Here is a 25,474-nt window from a genome sequence, read left to right on the forward strand (position 1 = left end):
ATACTATGGATTGAATGTGTCCCCTAAAGTTCATATGCTGAAAACTTGATCCCCAAAGTGGCAGTGTTGGGAGCTTGGGACTAATGGAAGGAACTGGGTCCTGGGGACAGCACAGTCATAAGTGGATTAATTCCATTATCTCAGGAGTCGGTTCATTAAAAAAGGCCGAGTTTGGCCTCTTCTTACTCCCTCTTGCCCTTCTATCCTCTGCCTTCTGCCATGGAAGTCCCTTACCAGTTGGCCCCATGATCTTGGACCTCGGTATTCTATTATAGCAGCAAAGTCATTATTTGAAAATAATGTGTCCAATTCTTCTTCATACTTTTTTTTTAATATTGTGAACTCAAATCCCATGCTGCTTACATTTTTAATTAACTGAATTTCTTTCTATCTGAAATTTTACTTTTTATATATTTGATTTTAATATGCAATCTTCTAGAAAACCAATATTTCTTTTACGGTCTCAATTTAGAAGTGCAATGATATGAAATTGTAACTTCCCTGGCCAGGGTGCTTATTTTGTTTGGAGAAAACTGATTAAAGGAAAAGTCATTTAGGCAACACCTAAAACAATGATCCTCAGGGGGAAAGAAAAAACTAGGTTTCTCCCTAACTGAACTGTTGGGAGTGGAATATTTTATGCTACAGAGTTACAAATCTCTATGAACTAGAAGCATTTCCTGGTCAATTAATCAAGGGGAGGTTTTATGTAAAAACACATCTCAATTGAGCTATTCGAATATGAGCCACGAGCTGCAATGACTAATTGTAAGTTTCAGACCTGTGTAGTTTGCTGAAATGCTTTTCTGCAGGCCATTAAAAATACCTTGACAGCATTCAAATTCAGCAAGAAGAATAAACTAACTACGGAAAGTTACAATTACAGAAAGGAATTATTCAAAGTATGTGACCTTTGCACAAAAAACGATGCACGTTTATTTGATACTACAGAACCTCCTCTATTTTCCCCCTTTGATAGGTCCATATAATTCCCACTAACTATAATGAGAGATATGTCCTAAAAATGAATAGCTGCTAACTCCAGCCATCTGTGCATTCCTGGTACAAATAAAATTGAATGTCATCACTACCCTATTGGATTTCTCGGTAATGCTCTTTGCTGATAAGAACTTTGAAAAAATACCAATGGCATTTTTTTTTCTTTTACTTACTCATACAAAGCATGCCCATTGCCCTTGCTACATAAAGAAGTCTATTCTACTCTGAATCCAGGCAGCCACTGAGAAGTGGGGGTGAGATAAATCCCTCCTTATCAAGATAACTGTTTCCCCACTCAGTATAAATGGAGACAAAGTATACTCAGACTCAAATGATTAAAATGGCCAAATTCTTAGCAGGTTAACTCATTACTTTTCATCCTTCTTTTGCCAGCCCTGAAAGCTAAGTAGCTGTCTTTAATAGGCTGCAGCAATCACTTTCAAACAACTCTCTTACTCTATGACTATGCTAAAATGGAGTTAATTCATTTCTCCTTTATGAATTACTGGCTGTCAAAAATTTGAAAAGGGTCCCAAGCTTTAATGGAGACCCTTAAAAAGAGAGATCATGTGCTAGAGAACCCAAGATGGTATGCTAGAGAGGCAGAAAAGCTGGAAGACTAGAAGGCCCTCGGTCAGAAATTGGAGGTAGAGACAGGTAGATAAAGATATAGATATAAATATCTATCTTTATTACCAGTATTTATATATGAAGAGAGAGGTTGATGTGAGTCTCTCTAAGCACAGTCTGGAATCTCTTGAGAACTGGGAACACACAGCACCATGGAACCATGTGGTCACATCTTCACTTTCCTAGCCAGCTGATCTGCAGTAAGCCAACTTTTCCAAGAGCCCCTTCATACATCCCTCTCAGGGGTGTGTGTTAAATCCTCCTTCGGAAAACCCAAGGGTCTATTTATCAGGTGGATCACTTCTTACTCTGGAGCCAAACAGAAGGCTACAGTGCTTAGGATCTTCTTTTAGGTTTGATCATTAGGTCTAGTTTTATTTGACATTTGACGACAGAACTGCTAAAAATATTTATTAGCTTGGCTAAAAACTAAAGAAAAAAAATGGTAATCACAGCTCTCTGGAGAGGCTTTTTAAATTTCATTTTATGGCACTATAAAATGAGGCCATACCCTAAGCATTTAAATGGGCAAATTATTTGGTTGGACATGGCTCAGACTGTGAAGTTCAATCACATCAGTAGACATAAAATCTAAGTGACTATTCAAGGTGAGGGTGCATTTCAAAGATAGCTAAGACATTAACAAAAGAAAGCAAGCATCTATTTCATAGAAGTGACCAGATGCATGTTTGTAAAAGAATGTTTATTTAGGCTCAAGATTACATTGAGAAAGTTCTTAATATTTGGTAAACTATTCCTAATGCTACCTCATGACACCCTTAGAAAGCAGTGTCAACATAAAAGCTTTCATGATATTTTAAGCACCATATTTGATCATAATAGTACAAATTCACTTACTTTCTCCAACATCATACTTTTTTCCAGTTTTCAACTTATTAAACATATTGCATGTTAGACGGGATTTTTAAATACAATTCACCAAACAAGTGTAAAATTATACAAGCATACAAGAAAAACAATCATATACTTAAAAATGATCTAGTATCTAGAATACATAAGGAGCACAGCTCAATAATGAAAAGACAAATAATCCAATTAAATATGAGCCAAGAATCTGAATACACATTTTTCCAAATAAGATATACAAATGGTCAATAAGACCATGACAAGCTGTTCAATATCACCAGTCACTAGAGAAATACAAATCAAAACCACTTCATACCCAATAGGATGGCTATGATAAAAAAAAAAAGATAATGATAAATTTTGGTGAGAATGTGGAGAACTTGAAAAAATTACATGTTGACAGTGGGAATGCAAAATGGTATAACCACTTGAGAAAACCATTTGGCAGTTCCTCCTAAAGTTTAACACAGAGTTACCGTAAGACACAGCAGTTCTAATCCTCCTACATAGTAGCAGCATTTTTCATAATAGCAAAAAATTAGAAACCCCAAAGTTGATCAGACGATGAATAGATTTTTTTTTTAAATGTGGTATAATCAGACAATGGAATATTATTCATCAATAAAAAGGAAAATATAACATAAATTTTAAAAATTAAAAATGTATTATTGGAAGGCAATGAGAACAGTACTGTGTTATAGAAAGATGTCTACCTTATACATCCAGTACAATCAGATTGGGACTCAGCAGCCTTCTTCATCCATCCTCCATCACTCCATATATTTGTAACTGATATATGTTACAACAAGGATGAAATTCAAATACATTATGTTAAATGAAAAAAGCCAGTAAAAAAAAAAAAGACCACACATATGATCCCAATCACATGAAATGTCCCATATACTCAAATCCTCAGAGACAAAAAGTAGATTACTAGTTGCCAGGGTCTGGGGAAAGGACAGAATGAGAGGGGAAGACGGGAGTGACTGCTAATGGGCATGGGAGATCTTTCTGTGGTGATGAAACTTTAATGCTAAAACTAAAATAGTGGTGATTGTTATATGGATATACCAATAACTACTGAGTTATATGCTTGAAAAGGGTACATTTTATGCCATTTTAAGGGTGGACTTTTATATAAATAAAAAAAATCACATATGATAGAAACAAAAAAATATTAAATAGTACAAAGAGTTTATAAAAAGAAAAGCTATATTCCTTCTTTGAGTCCTCCATTGACCACTCATACTTTTAAGGGTTTTTGTCAAATTTTCCACAAATTCTTTTAGGCATGATTCAAGCATAGACATAGACACACACACACACACACACACACCCTTTAAAAGTACAAGGACAATGCTACACCGTTTTCAATATGTCAATATGTCTTGGCCATCTTTCCACATCAGGATCATAGAGCCAAGATGTGGAGGAGGGGGCTGGAGAGGGAGTGTGGAGTTGGAAAAAGGGATGCCATGCAAGACACTGAAATCACCTTTTGAAGGAGGAAGGATCTGTAAGGTTTTCAATTTTTCAAATGTCTGTTGAAAAACTCTCCCTGGATATCACACATATATCTCAATATATTCAAAATTTAAATCTCAACTGTTCATCACCAGGGCCTGACTCATCCTCCCTCTTTTGTACTCTATCTATCAAAACAGTTACCTCCTGCCTCTTTTTAATGCTGTCATCTTAATTCATGCCTTTGTTTTCATTGAGGTTATTGTTAACTTGCTCAAGGTCACTTTGAACTTGAACCAAAGTTATCTCAAGATCAAGAGGCATGTGGTTTGTTTCTAGCATATGTGGTATTACGTGGATACCTTCTTATATGCCATATAAAAATAACATTTTTTTATTTTGAAGGTAATGTGAATAGTATTGTTACAGAAATATGTCTACCTTATATTCCCAATACAATCAGAATTGGACTCAGCAGCCTTCCTTTCCCCATCCTCCATATATTTGATACTTTGCTTTAGAACTGGCACAACCTCCATCTTTTTTTCTAAGATAGAAACTGACAAGGAGTCCGTGGCTCATGCCTCACAGTATCTAATCCAGCAGATTTCATTTCCCTCATTTCCCTTCTCTGTTCTCAGTGCTGCTGTTCCTGCTGGTCATTCAGACTACTGCAATAGCCTCCAGAGAGCCACAGTCCCAATCCAAATAAAGTCAGTGAGGCAAAACCTTGTGCCTAGAAGCCCCTGTTGGTTCTTCTCCTTATGTTGGGCAGAATATAAAACTCCACAGCATGGCTTACAAAGCCCTGAATACTCTGCACATCTTAACCCCATTATAAACACAGTCTTCTACTTCTTCATTTTCCATACGGTATTGGCTTACATTAAATTTCCCTCATTTCTGAAAGTTGTTAGGTTTTTCCCATTTCTACATTGCAGCATAATTTTCCCACTTTCTAAATGCCCCTTTCCTTCTCTCCACCTACCAAAATCCTACTCAGTTTAATGATGTGTCCATTGCAAATTAATAGCTCTTACAGGGTTATTGTGGGGATGAGAAAAAATTACACGTCACTGTTTTGTACAGAGCCTGGCCCATGGAAAGGGCTCAGGGAAGAGCAGAAAATCTTTCTAAAAAGGCACTTAGAATTATCTTTCCCCAAAATTACAGGAAAAAAAAATATAGGGTCTCTGGAAAGATCGCATGTGCTTTTAAACTTTACAAAACTGAGTTGATCGTCTGATAAAAACAGCCTGCAAATAACATTTAAATTGTAGAGAAGTTGAAGAAAGAAATATTACTCATTCTGCCCAACACATCTTAGTTCTGGAGAACTGGATGGAAGGAAAATGTCTTTGAGAGATGAGAAGGTAAGCCAAACAAACTGACAAACGGCAGACAAAAAAGACATCCTACTCTCCCCAGCAGCTCCGGGAACTGAGAAACCAACACAGATCTTTTCCATCAGGCATACAGACAAAGTCATTAAAGCTTCAAAGTTTAAAGTTTAAAAGTTTAAAAACAAAACAAAACAAAAAAACCCCAAGCTCTGTAGGAGAAAGCCCATACATGTTGATGGCATGATACCTACCCTCTGACCTAACGTTACGATGAGGAAGGAATGATTCCACAGCATGATTACTGCCTGAACAAGGGCACTAGCGTGGGGTTTGAATTCTCAGCCTCTGATACATGCTGCCAACCCTCCCACTTGTCTCGGTCAAAATCAAGGCAGATGCTGATATTGTGCTGCAGAGAAGTTCAGCTCTCCTTCAGAGAGTTGTTTTGTTTTGGTTTTCCAAAGGAAAATCATCATATATCACAACAAACGCCTTCATTTCTTTTCAGCTCTCATGCTGCTGGGATGCTCTGATCACACTGTGTGGGGCCGTGAAGAACTGTCCCAAAAATGATTCCTGGAAGAAGCAAAAAACCCCTCCTAGAAATACATCTTTTCTCTTGGCTGCTTCCCCAGAACCCCCGCCAGCAACCATCGTAAGCTGGCAGGAGGATGGATGACCCCAGGTCTTCCCCCATCTCTGCTGTTCATGATTCTTGAAGTGCGTCCAGAGCTGATGACTGTCTGCAGTCTACAAAGCTGCTGCCTCCATGGAGGCCACTCGCTGGGCTCATTCAAACTCACTTCAGAAAGAGGAATTTCACATTCCTGCTCAAGAGAGGGTGAGGACTCAGACCAGCAGCTCAAAAAAGGCTGCTGCAACTGCCAAGACAAACAGCTTCTCAACTTCCATTATAAGAGGCTTTCATCAATGTTTGGAATCCTTTCTATTATAGAAATAGATTTCCACCCCAAAAGAAGCACATTAAAGAGTAGTCCCTATGGTCTTAGGAGTAGTTGGGCCAAACCAATTTATATGAGCACAAAAAGTTGCTGTGGACTAGGACACAGTGGTTTAGGATTCTGGCTGAGGAGTTGAAATAACTGAGTTTGAACCCTGTCTCCTTACATGGTAGCTGCATGGGAGTGAACAGGTTACTTACAACCTGTGAACCTTGGTTTCCTTATCTCAAACATGGGACTAATAACAGGACCTACTGTCTTGGAGTTGCTAGAAAAAAACAAGAGATAAGCTTTGCAGAATGCACAGTACTGAGGCCGACACCAAGTAAGTACTCCACAAAGTCTGTTTTCATTTCTGCTACCACAGAGCATCAGCAATGGCTACAGGCTACCTAAGCACAATCTGCCACCACACCTTCATTTACCCAGAGTAGCTCTGTTTCTGTTTATTTTTTCTTTCTTGCTAAAACATGGTCTTGTTCTTCGGGAAACAAAAGAGGGATAAAGCTAAAAATCTGCTGATTTGTTACTTTCATCTTGTGATGAAAATTTTTCATATTTTTTTCATTATCCCCACATATCTTGAACTTGTTTTCTCTCATGCCACACCACCTTATTTCAGTATCAATGAAGTATCACTCCTGGCTTGGGCTGTGTTCCTCCAGCAGAGATACTACAGGGTAAATCTCCCCAGGAGATACTCTTGATTATGCTCTTCAAAAAGTGTAAAACCTCTTAGGTAAACATTAGAAGCTTCACTCATCCTGGGAAATCCTTCTTGTCCATTCTTCCTCCTATTCTAGGGACCAAGCTACAGAATCCCACTCCTTTTTCTGAGTATAACGTGTACCTTCCCACCTCTATAGTCTTTCCTCAGGTTCCTCACCTACTTTTCCATCTGGTAAAATCATTTCCATGTTTCGAATCCAGTGCAAATACCATCACATTCATAGAAACTTCTCCAACCTTTCCCCCCTCTGAATGTCCATGACATTCATATAGAATATGTCACCTTCTGTCAAGGTGGATGCCTCTTTGCCAAGTTCCAGATTTTTATTCCAACCTTCTTACTGAGCAGAGCTACTTAGCTATTCCTAAGCATCTAAAACACAGGCTGGCCAAAGCCTGTTTTTAGCCTCTGCCCATCATATTTTCCACACCTATTCCTACATCTTGCAATAGGCAGGGATCTCAACCATGCAAGTATATCTCACCAAACACAGGAATAGCTGAGAAACTTAAGTTTCCTGAGAAAAAAGAAGAAATCCATAATATTTCTGCTGGGTCTCACAGAGAAAAGCAGGAAAAAGCTATCCAGGGTCCAAGGATACAGAGTTGTTATACAGCAAGAGTTGGCTAATCTTCACCACTCTGTTGACTTGGGTCTCTCTATCACTGCCTCAGGGACTCACATTCTGCTCTACAGACCTTTTTCCATAGCCTCTAATTAGTCAGAATGTCTTCCTCCTTATTACTCTATTTCTTTGCAGCTCACATTAGTTATTCATTCTACAAGTATTTATTAAGTGTCCATTATTTTGCAGACACTGGTTAGGTAAGACACGTCTTTTCCAGATAGAAGTTGTATTCTAGACTGAAAGGCAGATTTTGAACCAGCAATTAAGAGTACGCTCCATGTTCAAGGGGGAAGCTCCATGAACTTGTAACACACAAACCTACCCTGTACTGGCTTGCCTCCAGTGAATGGCAAAAGAAGGAAGTGACATTTAAACTTCGCTTGACCTAGGAAAAAAATAAAGCTACATCCATACTTCATACCTTAGACTAAGATAAATTCCAGATGGTTCAAAGACTTAAATGCAGAAAAGCAGACCATAAACATACTAAAGGAATGTTTTGTGTCCTCCCAAATATGCATATCCTGAAATCCTAACCCCTAAGGTGATGGCTTGAGGTGTGGGGTTTTTAGGGAAGTGATTAGGAATGGGATTAGTGCCCCTACAAAAGAAGCCTACAGGAGAAAGTTTGCTTGTTTCTTGTCCCTTGTAAGGACAGAGTAATAAGTCTCTGTCTACCCAGAAAGCAGGTCCTCACCATAGACAAACTCTGCCAGCACTTTAAGCTTGGATTTTTCACTTTCCAGAACTATGAAAAATAAACTTCTATTATTTTTAAGCTACCCAGCAAAATACTTATGGAATTTTGTTATAGCAGCCAGAACAGACAAAAACCATAAAAATACTAAAAGAAACCACAGGACCATTATTCTCACAATATTACAGTGTAGGAAGAGTTTGTGACTATGATGAAAAGTTCAGAAAATATATTTTTTAAAGACTGAATATGTTTGACTACATAAAAATAATTTTCAAAAAGAACTATATAATGAAACCACCATTAGCAAAATAAAATAAAAATAACAAAGTGGTAAAGAGCATTTAAAACCTCATATCATAAACAAATGGATAATTTTCGGAATGCATAAAGAGCTCCTACAAATACAGAAGACCAACAAAAAGAATATGACAAAGTATAAACACATTTAAATATGTCCATCTTAACTTGTAAAGAGATTTTTTAAAAATCAGAACTATGTTAAAAAAAAAGAACTCCACTTAAATACCATTTTTCACATTTCATGTTAATAATGACAAAAAAAGTTTGAAAAATACACTGTCTTTGCAGAGTTAATGCAAGAGGCATCTTACAAAACCACTGATGGAACTAGAAATGGTCAGATTCTGTAGAGGGCAAGTGGCAAAATCTAGCAAAATTAGAAGCATACTATCCTACTCATTCCACATCTAGGAATTTATCCTAAACATACATTCATACACATATGAAATTAAGTCTATTCATAAGTATTAATTATAGCACTCTATACGACTCAAACAACTTAAAATATCATCAGGAGGAGACTGATACAATGGAGTATTGTGCAGAGGTAAAAAGGAATGGAAAATTTTTGTGTACAAATATGGAAAGATCTCAAAGATAGTTTGTTAAAGGTGAAAAAAAAAATCCAAGGTGCACAGCACTGTATATTACATGATATCATTTGTATGAACATAATATTAAAAACTATCAATCTTTTCTGATCTCATGATACTGCTTCTGGGGATGATCTTAGTCACACCACAGGCCTGGCACAGAGAAAGCATTCAATTACTACTTGGTGAAATTGAATAAGGCAAAGAAGAAAAGAAATAAATGGATGAAGGAACACAGTTGGATATGTAGCCTCTAATTATGTAGCCTCTAATTCAATGTAGCCTCTAAATAGGCTCCAAATATGTAGCCTCTAATTCAAATCAATCTTTTTTTAAAAAATATTTATTTTTTAGGTGTAGATGGACACAACACAATGCCTTTATTTTTATGTGGTGCTGAGGATCGAACCCGGATCCCGCTCGTTCGAGGCGAGTACTCTACCGCTGAGCCACAATCCCAGCCCCTCAAATCAATCTTTTTATATATGAATATAGACAGCTGAATCCTGGCTACATATTTCCAGAAAAATCTAAAATGTGTCCTTATATCAGACAAACAAGTATGAGTTTACATATTTATATATAAAAATTATTTTTCAATATGCAGGAGTTTTCTATGTTTACTTATTCACATTCTTGAGAGAAAAAAACAGCATTCAGCAAAATGATATTGTTTCCAATCTTTCTGTTAGAAAAAAGAAATCTTTCTATGGCTTGGGGGTGGGTGGGTCTAAAGGTTTTATTCTAGCCCCTCAGATTTTTGCAACTAAGTAAACAATGAAGGCTGCCTTAACAGGTTCATCTCCCGCTTCTCTTGTGTATCATTCTCCACTCTCCCCTGTTACTCTTTCATGAAAAGCTTTAGCACAGCCATAATCATGACAACTACAACCAGTTCCACTTAGTGAACATCTACTAAGCACTAGGGCTGTGCTCCAATCTGAGTGTGTATCCTGGCCACAAGCCCATATGGAATGAGCTATAAAATAGCTGTCTCCATCTTACAGACACAGAAAATGGCTTAAAGACATGTCTCAAGTGCTATAGCAATGATGATGTTGTTTTTCAGAATGCAGTTTATTTACTTTTCTACATTTAACAGTCTTAACAACAGGTAACAGCTCAAATAGCCTGAATTAGGAGTGAAATATTATCATAAAGTAATAACAGGTCTGGGAGAAACAACATGCATGAAATTCAAGAGCAGAGCTTCTTTATCTGCTCAGGAATCCCTAAAGAGCCCCTACTTTGTGTACTTGGGTGGTGCAAAAGCACCCACACTCAACAGAGTGATAGGACACCTATCTGCCAATTACTCAGTGAGTGTTTCTCACCAAGGTCCATTCACCACAGGTTATCAGAAGATCCTCTGGTTATTCATTATTATAACCAACTCATTCCCTCCACAGTAATTATCTTTGAGCAACGTATCATGCTGTCCTTGGAACCATCAAACTGACATATGATTAAACAGCAGAGAGGTCTGAAGTTAAATTTAAAACCACTCTCTTACACTTCAACTCACACATCACATCAAGATCTATTCAGCCACAGGAAGATTCCAGTTGCCCAACACCAAAGGCCAATGGACAAATCTGCTGTTACTAAATGTTCCCATTTGAAAAAGGTGGTGGCTGTTTTCATAAAAGAGGAATTTTCCCAGGGCCTGAAGTAAAAGTTTGCAAATCAATTCTCTGTATAAAATTCTACTTGCACCCAACATTAAAATATTCATGATTGTGTCTTCATAATTATAGATGGGGTATTACAAGAAACAGCGCATGTCTTGAAAATACTGTGAGAATCAGACTTTGTACTATTTATTGGAGAAAATGTTATAAAGTGCAAATTTTGTACATACAGTTCTGTAGATACTCTAAAGAGCAATGCTTATATTAACAATATTAACAATCTAAAAAATGCTGGAAGCTAAAATAAAAATATAACTCTCACCACTCTTGTACTGAAAAAAAGAAAGTCACAGACTTTTCAAGGGGAAATTTATTTCTATTTCCAAGCTTCGTTTATAGTTCCCACAATTCAAATTTTGATACAAGAATAATTCTATAGAATTTACTTTATGTTTGCAGGAGCTATAAAGTTTTTTTTAAAAAAGATAACTTTTTCCTTATTCTTTAATAAAAACAAGTGAACCCTTGCAAAAATTTGCCAATTTCAGCCAATTTTTATTTTTGACATTTACTCAGTTTAATATTGTGGCTCAGAGGTCAGGGTGGAAGCTCAGTGGTAGAGTGCTTGCCTAGCATGCATGAGGCACTGGATTAGATCCCCAGCACCACATAAAAATAAAAACAAATAAAATAAAGATATTGTGTCCATCTGTAACTAAAAAATTATATATAGATAGATATAAATAAATTGTGGTTCATTTTCAAACATATAGTACTCATTTGAGTTGAAGTAAAATGAAAGAGTGGCAGATATTAAAATCATCAGAATCCCCATAATGAAAATTTCCAAAATCTTTGTTAGATATAAGAATAGTATATTTACTTCAGAGACAGTTGCACTTTATCCACTCACTTTTCAATTGGTTCACCCTAAAACATTGTTTTCACAAAAATATGACATTATGCAGTGTGGAAATTCCAAGCACCTTCACCCAATATGGAAGAAAGTCTCGGTCACTGATTTCCCTACAATTTGAGCTAGTCTTATGGGTAATGAAGTGATAGAATTCACATTTCATAAGAAAAGCCATATAAAGGAAATAAGATATTATTTTTCTAAAAAGTGATTTATAATAATACTGAGAAACTATTTTTTTAGAATTCCTTTTCCCTTCTAAACATTTACAGAAAAGGTTAACATATCTTGAGAGATTTACTATTTGCTGATATTCATCCATATGGTAGTACCAACTGAAAGCCAAGAGGAGTGGAAGAACACAGAAAGGTTTTTTGGGGGTGGGGGGTGGAAACCAGATGGATGAATAACTCTACCAATTTTGGTATCTCTTATTGGTGGTCCAGGACTTATCAGGCCTACCTGGGATGACCTCTTGATTTTGCTGATGTTGTTGCAATGGATTTGCAAGTTGAGAATGGCTTTACTCATCTCCAGGAAACCTCAGAAACACTGTGCAGAAAAACATTTCAAGTGCAATGCCTTTGTGTTCCTTCGGTCTTCCCCATTTCTGAGGGTACAGAAAGATCAGCAGAGCAGCAGCTCAAGCAAAATCAAAGGGAAAAACAATACGAAGTATAAAGCCCTCGTTCTATAAATCAGAGCTGTCTCAGCAAAACATTAGCCATGGCAAGTTCCACCCAGGCCAGGATTGGAAAGGTGCAAGCACCCACCCCTGGCTCCGCCTCAAAGGTTCAAAACCAATTCTAAATATAGACCCGACTTCATGTTTGCAGGGGCTGTAAATCAGGGAAAACAACTTTTTTTCCATCCCCAATAAAATATCTGCACCCAAAGCAAAATCAGCCAATTTCTGGCTTTCTACCAGTTTTGCTTGGGCATAAAATTTTCTGACACTTCACCAGAAATGTCAGCATTAGTATAAGGCAGCTTTAAAGAGGGAAATGGTTTTTTGACCTGTGGATAACCCCTTTCACCCTAACAGGAAAGCGGGGGGAAAACCACACCTGAAACCCAGTTTTTCCAGTTATTAGTATAAACAGGACAAATTATTTTTTTTTTAGTGGTCAAATCCTTCCTTATAGGAAATGTTGGTCTTTGAATTGGCAAGGGGAAGGGTCATATCTGTTTTCCTGCCATATCCCCAACACTGAGTACAGACCCTTCCACAAAGAAGGATTTCAATGAATAATATAGGAAGAAGGGGAAGAGGAAGAAGGAAACAGGAGGGTAGGGGGGTGATGAGAATAGTTCAGACAGAGATCTGTTCCCCTCTTTTGTGGTGGTGGTGGTGGGTTATTTCGCCTGAACTTTCAGGCTGCAGCCTGACAGAAAAGCAATCATCTTTTCTTTGGGCTTCCTGTCTGAAGCTAGGTTTTCTAGCCATTGCTGTCAATTCAAGCCTCCAGAAAGAGCCCACCAGCAACTCTCTCTGGGAACTGAGAATAAGGAAGAAATAAAAGGTAGAAAGTGAGATAAAAAGCTAGAAAAAGTTGTTTCGTTTATCAGTCATCTATTCATCAACATTCAAGAGCAAAACTGGCATCTTTAGAATAGGGCATGACATGCTGCACAGACACAGAGATCAGGCCAGCAGACTGAGGGATGGCTGAGAAGGAGAGATAACACCTGGCCCTTGAGAGGCAGGATCTGTACAAGAAAAACCAGGGTAATAGAAAATCTCAGAATGAAGAGAAAGGTTGGTTGCACAGCAGGCAGGATGGTTTTTCCCCAAATGCTTCATGGAATATAGTCTATGAACCATATTTGCAAAACTGCAGGTTGAACAAAACAGCACAGATTCTTTATTGCAGGTCTTCTCAGAGCTTTTATTGTGTAATCACACCAGGAGTGGCATAAGAACTAATATGTAAAGCAGAAAGACTGACTTTGGGGGAGCCCCCCCCACACACACACACACACATTTGTTTACTTACTAGCTGTATTAACCTGAGCAAAATATCCAACTTTCATGAACTCCAGTTTCCTCTTGTCTAATAAAAACTCAGTTGTTATGAGAAGTGAATACTGTGTAAAATGTGATCAGTCTAGTGCTGGCACTTAAGTTAATATACTATTTCCTCTTACGCTAAAAACATAACCAGAGATTATTCACAATGATTGCACATTATCATGTTCATTTGAGGCAACAGGTTAAATTATGTTGGAATGATCTGAACCTTGACTTAATCGCTATAGATCATCCAACTGGATCTGGTAAGTACATTTTACCACACTATATAAAATATATTATTGCTATTGCTGCTGCTCCTGTTATTATTATTATTATCATCATCATGCATCATGAATATAAAATGGAAAACATCATATGTAGCATTTCTTACATGATTATGGTTTGGTCAGTTTTTCATCAGCTATTCTTTGGAAATGCCAAGTCAGTGTGTAGTACCCAGCCTCTCACACAGTAGGTACTCACTATGTATGTGTGGAGGAAATGGGGCAAACAATTGACCCTACCAAATTGCAGGACAGTAAGAGGATGCTCTGGACAAGGTGTTTTTCATTATTTCCTTGGGAAACGGGCCTCTGAGGTCTGGGAGGAGTGACTTCATCTTTTGCTCAAAGAATGAGGGATTGAGAGCACAGTGTTCAACTTTGGGGAAACATCACAAAGAGTTTATTTTCGTAGAAGTGTTTGAAGTGACTCTGTAACAATGAGCTCACGCCTGCTGCCAGGCGCCAGCCATCAGTGTGAGCCTGCTTGCAGGGAAATGCATGAGGCCCATCACCAACCACCCCCTGGGCCCCCACCCGTCAGACATGTGATGCACATGTGCAGGGTGGATCCCAGAGGATTTGCCCCAAACAGGGCTCCTTCCTCTCCAAGAAGGGACACTGAGGCCCAAACAAGGAAATGGCTGACCCAAGATCCAGAGTAAACTGGGGGATGGGAGAGCCTGGGAGAGGCCCAAGCCTTCTGGTTTTGTTTGGTTGATTCTCTGGCAGGATTTTGAACTGAATCCCAGAGGATATTTGTTCTTTAAAAAAAAAAAAAAAACTCAATTCCTGCATTCTTTTATAGAGATAACCTCATCTGTCATAAGTCACATGCTAATCTCACAAAGAGTTCCTAGAAGTGAGCAAGCTTCACATCAACCCTCTCCCTGATTGCAATGCAGGGATCCTGTTAAACCTCTCCAGCTTGTATATAAAGCTTGAATAAAAGAGATTCTTGACAGAAATGGAATTTACTGAAGTGCAGACTTGAGCAGGTTTAGAATATGACATTTGCATTTTACCAAACCCAATACTTAATACCTGTCCACCTGAATTTAAGAAAGAGTACACACAGAGTTTGAAAAGGAAATGAGATTACCTAAGAAAGCTCTTGGAGTGAAGAACTTCCCATGGAGCCCACAGCACATTAAAAAAAGCCCCAGAGTTTTCAAAGTTTAAAACCTCAGATTAGGAGGTAGGAACATGCAGGGCAGGTCACAAACTTCTATTGATGAGAAAGATCACACAAGATTTTTCTATAATCCCTGATATTTGTATATACATACACACACATATATATGTATGCATGCACATACACATATGTGTCTCAACTGTAAGGCATACAAAGAAAGCATATGGGCCAGAGATCCTGGATGCACTCAATTCAATTGTTACATTTCATTTTATTTTAACTGATAAAACTGGAAGTGCTTGGGGGGAAAAATGTATAGTTAACTGTGGAAACTTGTCAAAGTTCAAGAAAGCTTCCAAGATTCTACAGACTTTTTGTTTCCAGCAGGACAGGGGTGCCCAATTCCTCTTACAATAAAAATATAACTAGAGATTATTCACAAGGATTGCATATTTTCTCTATTATGTTCATTTGAGGCAACAGGTTAAATTACGTTGGAATGATCTGAACCTTGACTTAACCCCTATAGATTATCCAGCTGGATCTGGCAAGTATATTTTACCAAACCCATTCTGCACACCCAGCCCTTTTACCCAGAGAACCACTGGTTACACAGAACCCCTACCAGCCTACCCCTGAACTGTACCTTCTGAAAGTCAGAACTTATGTTCATTCACCATAAAATAGGAGAAAACTAAGTACCACCAGCCAAGTTCCTGGTGCATAAGAAACACAGCAGAACATCAATAAAAAACTGAAGGACCAGGTAGGGGGCCTGAGGTATGAGATCAAAAGAGGACCCGGTCTAAAGGATTTCAATATTGTGAGGTACAGGTTAGCAGCAGCAAAAAGAAGGCAAAGGAGAAAGAAAAATAAATAAATAAAAAGCAAGGAGAAAGCTTAAAGCTTCACTAAATGAGTGGATCCAGAACTTGAAGCAAAGGTTTGGATATCATGTGCCCAAGCCTCCTAACTACCTTCCATTATGATGGCTGGATTTCTGCACCAGATTCGGTCTGTTCCAGAAGACATTAGGTTTTCGGTGAGAGTAATTCTGTAGAGCTATGCTTCTAATATCTAATTAAACCTCTGCTGGTGAAACATTTGAAAGTAGATCTTCCTTCTGCACGGTGGAGTTCAGGCAGTTCCTGTGGAGTGTGCAACACAGTATGTAGGAACAGTGGAGAAAAAGTCAAGAACTGTGAGCCACCATGATCGGGAGCTTGTGATGGGACAAAACTGGTCTTTGAGCAGGAGTCCTTGTTTTGAGATTATTTGCTGCCGAAGTAAATGCACTGATTGGTAGCTTAGGGGATAAGACAGAATAAAACATACAGACCTTGCATCAAGATGAGGAAAAAATTATACTGTACCTCTCAAAAAGAGCAACTTTTTTAGAGTAGTCAATAGACTACAAATTTAAGCTTTCTTTTTCCTTTTTTTTTTTTTTCTGTATGTTTTGTTTCCGTTTCTCTGGATTGCAGGAGACTGATTTCAAGGCCTATGATTCCTACACTCTTCCACTGAGCTACACTCCAAACCTAAGACTTTCTTTTTTTGAAGCCTATAAATAGCTCTAAATCATACAATGAACATCTATTAGTAAACTCATTAATTGAATGATGAAGAAATCATTAACTATTATTGTGTGCTATCAGAAAGTGAAGTCTTCCTGGAATTAAGGAAAAGGAAATTATTGCGTTGAGCCTTTTATATTAGAGAAATCAAATCTGGGATGCATTTTCAAGCAAAACATCCATTTCGCTTCTTAATATCGGGGTACACACATAGTCAACAATGAATCTAGTTTGACATTTGGTTCCATATGCTATGTCCTAGGTAATTAAAGTATATCTTCTGGCTAATAAAAATGAAGTTAAAAAGTTAAAACCAAAACAATGACAGGAAATAACATGTGTGTACAATATGTTACTAACACACTGATAATTTTTTAAAGTGACTTTTAAAAAGTATTATAAATCTTTCAAATCACAGTGATTTATTTATCGAAAAGTCTGAATGGTTTGCACTATTAAATTTAGCTTTTAAGTTGCTGCGGTCATGGAGGGATCTTTTGTTCTCCCAGGTTAAATTTAGCATCTTGCATTTTGTTTTTCCACAGATTCACACTGTGTCGTCATGCAGATTTTCAAACTGTTCAGGAGGCATGCATTAGGGAATTATCACGATGGTTTTATTTTATAATCCAGGAATCAAATTTATCAAATAATCCAACAGTGATTTATTTTCTCCTTCTTCTTTGCTTTTCCCACCTATACGGCCTTCTCATAAAATAAACCTTCACGAGGCATGGGATGGAAATGGGAAAAAAATGTGGTGGCCAGAGGAAAACCATTTCAGAAATGTGTTGTTAAACAAGTGCAAGCAATAAATTGAGCTTAGGAGGGAAAGGCGGTTAGGAGAAAAACTGAAAGTACTGACCTGAAACTCAAGCTGATTGGAGCAAGGGTGAAAGCAGCAATTTTGAGGATAAGCAGAAAGGAAAAGGGATAGCAAAAGAGAATAAAAGGAAGGAAACACATTAGTTTTAAACATACAGCCAACAGATGTCATATTAGCAGGTTTTATAACCAAACAAAGGATAATAAAGCAACTTTTATCGGATATCACCCCCCAGAAGCCCTGGGCACAAACTGTAAGCTCTTCTATTAACTATCATACTTAAGAAACTGGTACCTGCTCTTCTAAGTACAATAATAGCAAGCACTGATACCAACCAGAGATGGTATCAGCATACTTTCTGAAGGGCTAGAGAAAGTTCCTATCTGTGTGAATATAAACTTTTATTGTTTAATAAACAGAAATGGTTAATTACTAAGGTGTTAGAACTGGTGGTAAGTAAGCACTAAACTGAGAGGAATTTTTATATGAACCAGTACACTGAATGGTTATATACTATGAGATATTTTTCCTTTATCTCTGAAAAACAAAAGGAGCTGAGCAGTTTGGCTTTTAGTTCAAAGATTTCCTTCCTAGATGTTCACAGAGTGCTCTACCTAAGCAATGATCAAAGGCTTTGTGAGGAGGGCTGCTGGTGGGGTACCACCTGCCCGTCAGCCTTCTGAGAGACAGCAGAGTAAGTTCCAAACTAAGAGTAATATTTCTCAGTTGTGAAATGGGATTCCGACTTCATCACTGAGAATATCCAGATGCTTAATTTATAAGCACAAAAAATGTCTAATATGTCCTTCTAATCAATCAAAACAGTAGTCTCTAATGATAAACAAAAATTAAAAGAAAAATGTCATGTTCATCTTCCAGGCTCCCACAGGAACATAGTGAATATTTCTCGTTAATCTATAATATACCCTTTGCCAAAACACAGTGGATAAACACTTTACCAGCTATCTGCTCAGTGGAACCTCACCATTCCACACTGTTTATAAGTAATTTTAAGTATTTCACATAGGAAGGAAAAACAATAAATCTTTAGGATAAAGCCTATGCTAGAACATTTCAAGTGAAAACAGTATTTGACTAGAATGATTAAAAATCAAAGCTAAAATTCAATATTAAACACATGTGAAAGTGATGATTTGATAATCCCTCATATCTGAGATCTCTCTACAAAGTGTTTTGTGATCATAAATGTACAGTTGATCAAAAATGAGTTAGGTCATGGTGGAGACTTCAGCAATACTGGGCCCAGCTGTCATTTCAAATCCTTCAGATCAGAGGTAATTAGGCTAAGGTCCATGGCCAATTTAGGGAATCCTAAACTAAAATAGCAAGCACACATTTAAGAGTTAGCTGCCTTTTCCAAAAATTCCTAGTTTTCATCAAATTCTCAAAAGCATCCATGACATTCATGGTCCTCCCCAAAAGGTCGTCAGAGATAGTATACAGCCATCTGCCACTTGATTTAAAGAAATTCCTTCAAATACATTAATGAGCATAAGTGGAAATTACTCAGCAAGAAGAGTGTATATCAAAACAAAAAGAACTCTATCAAGTTTCTTCCATGTGCTATGGAACTTTCAGAACACATTATCATACTTTAGAAATAATAACAAAGTTTAAGTTTATGTTTTGAAAAGAGTTCTAAAAGGCATCAAGGAAATTATGTCAGCACATTATTGAGCAAATCAGAAGGAAAAATAATAGTTTCTCTTTCAACCTTAGATAAGGTTCTGTTAGGCACCTAAAATCATTTCTCAATGTCCAAATGTCTGGCGGCATTAGTACTCCATCCAGATAATTAAGTGGTACCCTGTTTTCCAGTCTGATGGTATGTCTTACGAGAAGAAGCCCTTGGGACCCCGCCACTGCAGGGAGGAATTGTGATAGAGGACTCAATTTGGGCATTCCCCATCTTCTAGTCAAATACAGACAAAATCCCCCAACAGATTTAAGATAATTACATGAAAAGTAACCTGACTGATCCTTTCCCATGGGTGGGATGCAAGAAATCCAGTGGCAGTAGGTCTTGTTTGACAGACTCTATTAACTTCTCTCTTTCCCCTAAGGCACCACAGGATTAATTCTGAAACTTTAAATAGAACTCAGAGACCTTGAAGGGCACTGATACAGAAGCGCCACATATTTCAGTGTCTCTAAGGTTTAATTAGCTACATGGTTATGATTCTGGCATTGGTGATGAAACAAAACATCAGACCGCTTTTGACCAACTCTCAGGGATATACTCAAGGTCCTCCACCTTTGCAGCCTCTAGTCAAAGGCAGAAGCTTCCAACTGGGCTGTCAGAATCAAGTACAAGAGTTTACAGGCAGAAGTGCATATGGGACCACACTAGAGCAGTGTGCACCTTAAAAAGATCTTTAATGGTTGATGAAAAATACCATTTGAACAGAATTTAAGAGGTAAATGCCAGCCATCTGCTTTTAGGAACATGTCCATTGTGAGATGATTAGCAGAATAAAAACAAACAAACTGCCCTCAGAGAGAAGCAGGCCAGTATCATTTGAGTTACTCCTAATCCTGTACCTCTTGTTGTATGTGACTGAAGTTTTGTCATATTTTAGAATACAAGTTGCTTTTTAAAAGGCCCTTTCACTCTGGTAGGTCACATTATAAGCCAGAGACCAAAAATTTATTTCAAGATAAATATTTTGGTTTTCAAAATAATAAACTTAATTGTAAGCCCTTCTCTCAATGACTCCAAAATGGAGATCTATATCATATTGCTAAGAAATCTTTAGTTCCCACATTATGAGGTATGAATTTTGTACTTTAAGCCAGCAAATGTAGAAGCAACTGCCTGACAACTCAAGGAAGATGTTTTAGTCGGAATACACATGTAGCCCAGCAGATCATGCTTCAGAAAGGCAGGCCAAAGCTTAGTCCTCCTTTTACCAAGATGCTTCCCCTCTAGATCTCCACCCCCGCCTCCCTAGGGGCTATGCTGGAGCTGGGGCTCAGACATTTCCCAGACTACGTTCTGCTGCTGGACCCAAGACACAGGCAGGCAGAGACCTGGGACAGAGTCAAGTCCCACCACACGTTTTATGAATTACAGAGCCTGGGAGGCATCAGCTTTAAGGAGAGGCAAAGGCAAAGATAAAGAAAATGTGCAGAAAGTACATAAAGATAAATGCCTGTAAAAATCACTGCTGCTTTAATGCATTCCATATTGAAGAAATAAAACTGTGAATATTCTTGATGATTTAATGGCAATAGTGTCTAGCTAAGACCTGTTTGCCCAACTAGACAATTAAGGTATTTATATGTAAATGTTTATAGTAGTTAAATCCTTATTTTCAATTACAGTTCTGGGGAGCTGGTTTAATAAAGAAAAGGCAGATCTCTTGTGGTTGCCCTGCAATGCCTGCTCAGGAAGGGCTCTCAGTAGGTTGCTTGGCACTGCTGGACTCGTTTCTCCATTTTGGCCCATTGGTGGAAGGGATTGTTCTCAGTATCTCCTCTGTTGTTCCTGGGTTCAAATCCCGACTTTGAACCTTACAAGTTCTGCAATCTTTAAGAAAGTTACTTAATCTGTATATGTCATAATTTCTCATCTATAAAATGGAGATCGTGATAGTTTCTGTGTTATGGGTAAGATTAAATGTATACCCTATTGCAGCTTAAGTGTTTAGCAGACTATCTAGCTCACTAAGCATAAAATATACTGACTCTATCATTATGATTATAATTGCTATTTTTAATACTATTGGTATTATTATCTAGGATATCTGCCATAGGGCTCACTGCTTCTCAGAGCAGTGGATGAGAAGTCAGTCCAGAAACATAATGTTATAACTATAATGTTATAGTTTTTCATCTTTCTGACCATGGGACCAATCTCCAGAAGGTCACTCAACTTTTTGAGGTCTTTGTTTTCTCACCAATAAAAAAGACACAGATAACTTCCCTGTGATCTCATGGTAGCTGTTTTAGAAAAACTGTGGCCCTGAAATATAATTTCAAAATAGTCATGTAGATAGATATATCTAAAATCAACAGTGTCCCCAGCTTTTTAAGAATCAGTAGACTGGCAGAACATTCCCACATTTTTAAATGAAAACAGAATCCTTAAGAACTTTATTTGTTTGGTGGCCTCAAGATGAAAGAGGTTCTTGCCTTCCTTACTAAGATTGGTCACACTGAACCAAAATTACCTGATCATCATTAAACTTAGGCTAAGGGTATTGAAAGAAATTATTAATTAATTTAATATTTGAAAAAGTTGTTGAAATTTTATTGCAAATAACCTATACATTACGTACAGAGCCACTTAATACTAAATATTTTTTTAGCATTCAACTGTTAATAATAATGATATAAACATCATTTCATCTTCTTGCATGGGGACTAGGTGCTTGCAAAGCATAACACATCTTAAAAGGCTATTAGAGATTCATTTCCAAAAAGATTCAAGGCCACACAGCTAGCATAAAGCCAACACAAAATATGAACCCTGGTCTTTCTTTTGCTAAAGTCCATCATCTTTCTGCAAGGCCACAAAGAGCTACTTTGCATATATCTTGAAGTCCTTTAGGGCCTCACAAGTGTCTTGATCAGACCTGGCAAACATTCACTGATTTATTCAAACTTTGTTGATCTCTTCCATATGGACTGAATCTAAGAAAGACAAATTCTGCCTTATTGCTGAACCAATGAGAAATCCTTAGAGGTTATGGAATTACGTAAGATTATTCAGAAAGTTCTTCCCATATATGAAATATAGGAAAAAGCATTGATAGGAAGCTTATTTTTAGAGATCCCACTACACATGAATATAATATGGATATGATTTATCTGAAAATCTAAATACTTTGGAACCCTGATACAACCCTCCTTGTGTTCAGACAGAATTTGCTATCATGTAGGCCCTATTCAAGCATATTTATTTTCCAAGTGCTATAAGATCCTCTCAAAAGATAAATCCCAAGGATGAAATTGCTGTAATGTGCCAAAAGACATCCAAAAGATATCAGCTCCCTTCCCTTCCTCCTATCTTGAGTGAAGAATTCCCAATTGTATTCTTCCATATTCTTTTGCTCAAGACAAACCATACACCACAACTGTTCATCTTTAATGGGAAAGAACAGAGGTTTCAGGTAGTCAAATTTTTATGTACACTGCTGGCACAAATGCTAGAACAGACAAACATCACTCAAGAAAGGCAACCACTATTTCTTTAAACACTGAAGAAGTACATAATCCTTCAAAAGATAAGCCAATTACTTTCTTGGTATCCCATAGAAACAACATCATCTCTTATCATGCCATATTCCTCGTATATAACATGTTTCCAACTTGTAATCCGAGCGTGCAAATGTGCATTCTAAATCTAACCACAACCTGAAATGGACAACCAAGTCATCAGTGCTCACTCAGCACTGACAGTTCACATGTCTGTAAAACTTACCTCTCAAGTTCTGCGATCTTCTTGTCCTTGTCATTCTTTTCATTTTCCACCTCTTTGAGGATCTCCAGCAACCGGTCCACTTCGGCTTGGGCCTTGCCACATTCATCACGGTAGTAAGATGCCTCTTTATCAAGCTGTTTTAGTCGGTCTGCAAACTCAGGGTTCATCCTGGAGTCATCTTCAATATTATGTGCCTTCAACATTACATTTTTAAAGAATGTAGTTAAGACAACAATTTATAACAGTAGATATTGTAGCCACCAATGGCCCAGAAATTAACTTTAGAGACAAAATAACCAACAAGAGTTATGGGTATTCTGTCAGTGAGAAGGCAAAATGAGAATATCACACAATTCCAGTTACCTTAGAAAATGTTGATTTAAAATTATGTTAGTTTCATATAGGGAATTCCTTTCTTTATTGATATTTTGGTCCATTAAAAGGTGCTACTTTGGGCTTTTCTTTCCACTAAAAAGTGGGGCATAGGTGGGTTTAGAGACTCTGGTGTCTTCATTACTGCTCATTTGGCAAGCAGAACCAAGACAATTCAATTTCTCACATTTCCAATGCAGAGAACTTAAGCAGCACATATTAAACATATTAAGTTGTTTTCCAAGATCCATCAAGGGCCTATGTAGAGCCAGGTAACATAGAAGAGACTGGTTGACTGATCTTTGAGCATGTCGCCCTACTGAGAAATCTCAGCAGAAGATGTAGTTTGGAAGAAAGACTCAGATGTGAGGGAAGGGCTTTCCAGCCAACAGTCATACCCATAAATTCTTGTTCCTTGAATAAACTTAACCTAAATATGAGGAAGATGAGAGCTAATTCATGAACAAGCACACAGACAAGAATCTGCAAACACATGCATGGGTGGGTGGTAGCTTTACACATAAAAATACACACGGGCAACAACAGAGCAACAACACTGCAGAATAATTTGCAGCCAAAGTATTTGTGGTCTTCTGTGTGTGAATGCATTGCGGCTTTTTTTTTTCCCAAAATAAACTTTTGGCTGAAATATTCCCAGACAGATGGAAATAACACTGCACTGCAATGTTTTGCCTACCCCTTGTTTCCCATTATTCCTAATTGACTTCTTCAAAGAGCAGGCAGGGAAAAAACAAGTAGTTTAACAACAGTGCACATTCAACATAGAAAGTTCAGAGGAGTCATATCTGTATGGATCTCCAAAATCCACATATGAAGCAATAAAATATTAATTTATTAAGATTTCAGTTGTTCTGCTGTTTTGCTACGTAGAGCAGATGTTCATTGGACTTTACTGCACGTTTTCTTTTGTTTAATTTCAGGGAAAAAACAAGGCAAGCAAGCTACAGCTATTGTGGGGTCCAATGAATCATGCATGTTAGAAAAATTAATACTAATACTACTGTTAGAGGGTTGACAGTCTTTGCAATGATTTAGTAGAAAAAATTCAAAAATTAGTATAAATAAAATAAATTTCATACTTATGACAAAATAATCATTTTTAAAATAATAATTTTGCATGTAACATATTATTTAAGCATGAGGATAAAAGGGGAATAATTTGCTTTCATGTTCTTTCATCTAAGATTTACTTATTTAAGAAATAAACTCAACTTCAAAGAACTTGGGAAAAAATATCAATTCAACATACTATCAGGTACCAATTAACTCCTTTTTACCAACATATCTCCGAAGACATTTATTTTTATTTAGTAATCACTCAGGATTTCATTATAGTAGATTATTAAACTTTTTCATTATAATTAAAATAGTCTGAAAGAGAAATCTGAGCTAATATACCTTCAGGATTTTATTCATCAAATAATTTTATTTTAAATTGAAGTAATAGATATTTAAATTCCCTAATCTCCATTTTTAAAATGTAGATATTCTGTTTTTAAAATAAAGTATTCCACACACCTATTTCTATTTGTGAAAAATAAAAATCAACTCATTAATTCTGTGACAGAAAAACATTAAAAATATGCAGTTTTTAAAAAACTAAGAAGTAAAATCTTCACATTAGCCTCTTTCATTTTTATCCTGTTACCATTATTCTACAGAAGCTAAAAACCTTCTCCTGAGATTTCTTAAACTATCCAAACCAAGGACATTGAGATCTTTAAAAAGCATTAATTAATTAATGAGCAAGTAGAAGCATTCAAAACAAATGAATAACCATATTTTGATTGCCTGTTTCTGTCCAGAGTCAAAATTTCTTTCCCAATTCTGATTTTTAAAGATTCACAATGAGCTAGCAGTTAACAACTGTGGTTTATCTAGGTTGTCTTTATTCTTTGATTATCATCATTAATTGGAATAAGTGGGTACAGGATTACTAGTTGAGACCTAGATTCTAAATCTAACACTGTGTCTAATATCTATGGCAAATAAATTAACCTTTCTAAAGACACTAAAAACTACAAAATAAGGAACATGGG

General features: G+C 37.1%; 1 protein-coding gene across 16 annotated transcripts in view; it reads right to left on the reverse strand.

Annotated features, from left to right (window-relative positions):
* Positions 1-25,474, reverse strand: part of Erc2 (ELKS/RAB6-interacting/CAST family member 2) — an 882,113-nt gene that overhangs the window by 406,704 nt on the left and 449,935 nt on the right. For all 16 annotated transcript variants that reach the window (XR_009227574.1, XR_009227575.1, XR_009227577.1 and 13 more), the window contains one exon: positions 23,043-23,236. Coding sequence is in view for 12 of the 16 variants with exons in the window: in XM_058582164.1 (XP_058438147.1) it covers positions 23,043-23,236 (194 nt within the window). In the remaining 4 variants the exon portion in view is untranslated. The remainder of the gene's footprint in view (positions 1-23,042; positions 23,237-25,474) is intronic.

Source organism: Marmota monax, unplaced genomic scaffold (genome assembly GCF_021218885.2).
Source record: "Marmota monax isolate L192 unplaced genomic scaffold, Marmota_monax_Labrador192_F-V1.1 WCK01_AAM20220418_F8-fsc00042, whole genome shotgun sequence".
NCBI classification, from domain to species: Eukaryota; Metazoa; Chordata; class Mammalia; order Rodentia; family Sciuridae; genus Marmota; species Marmota monax.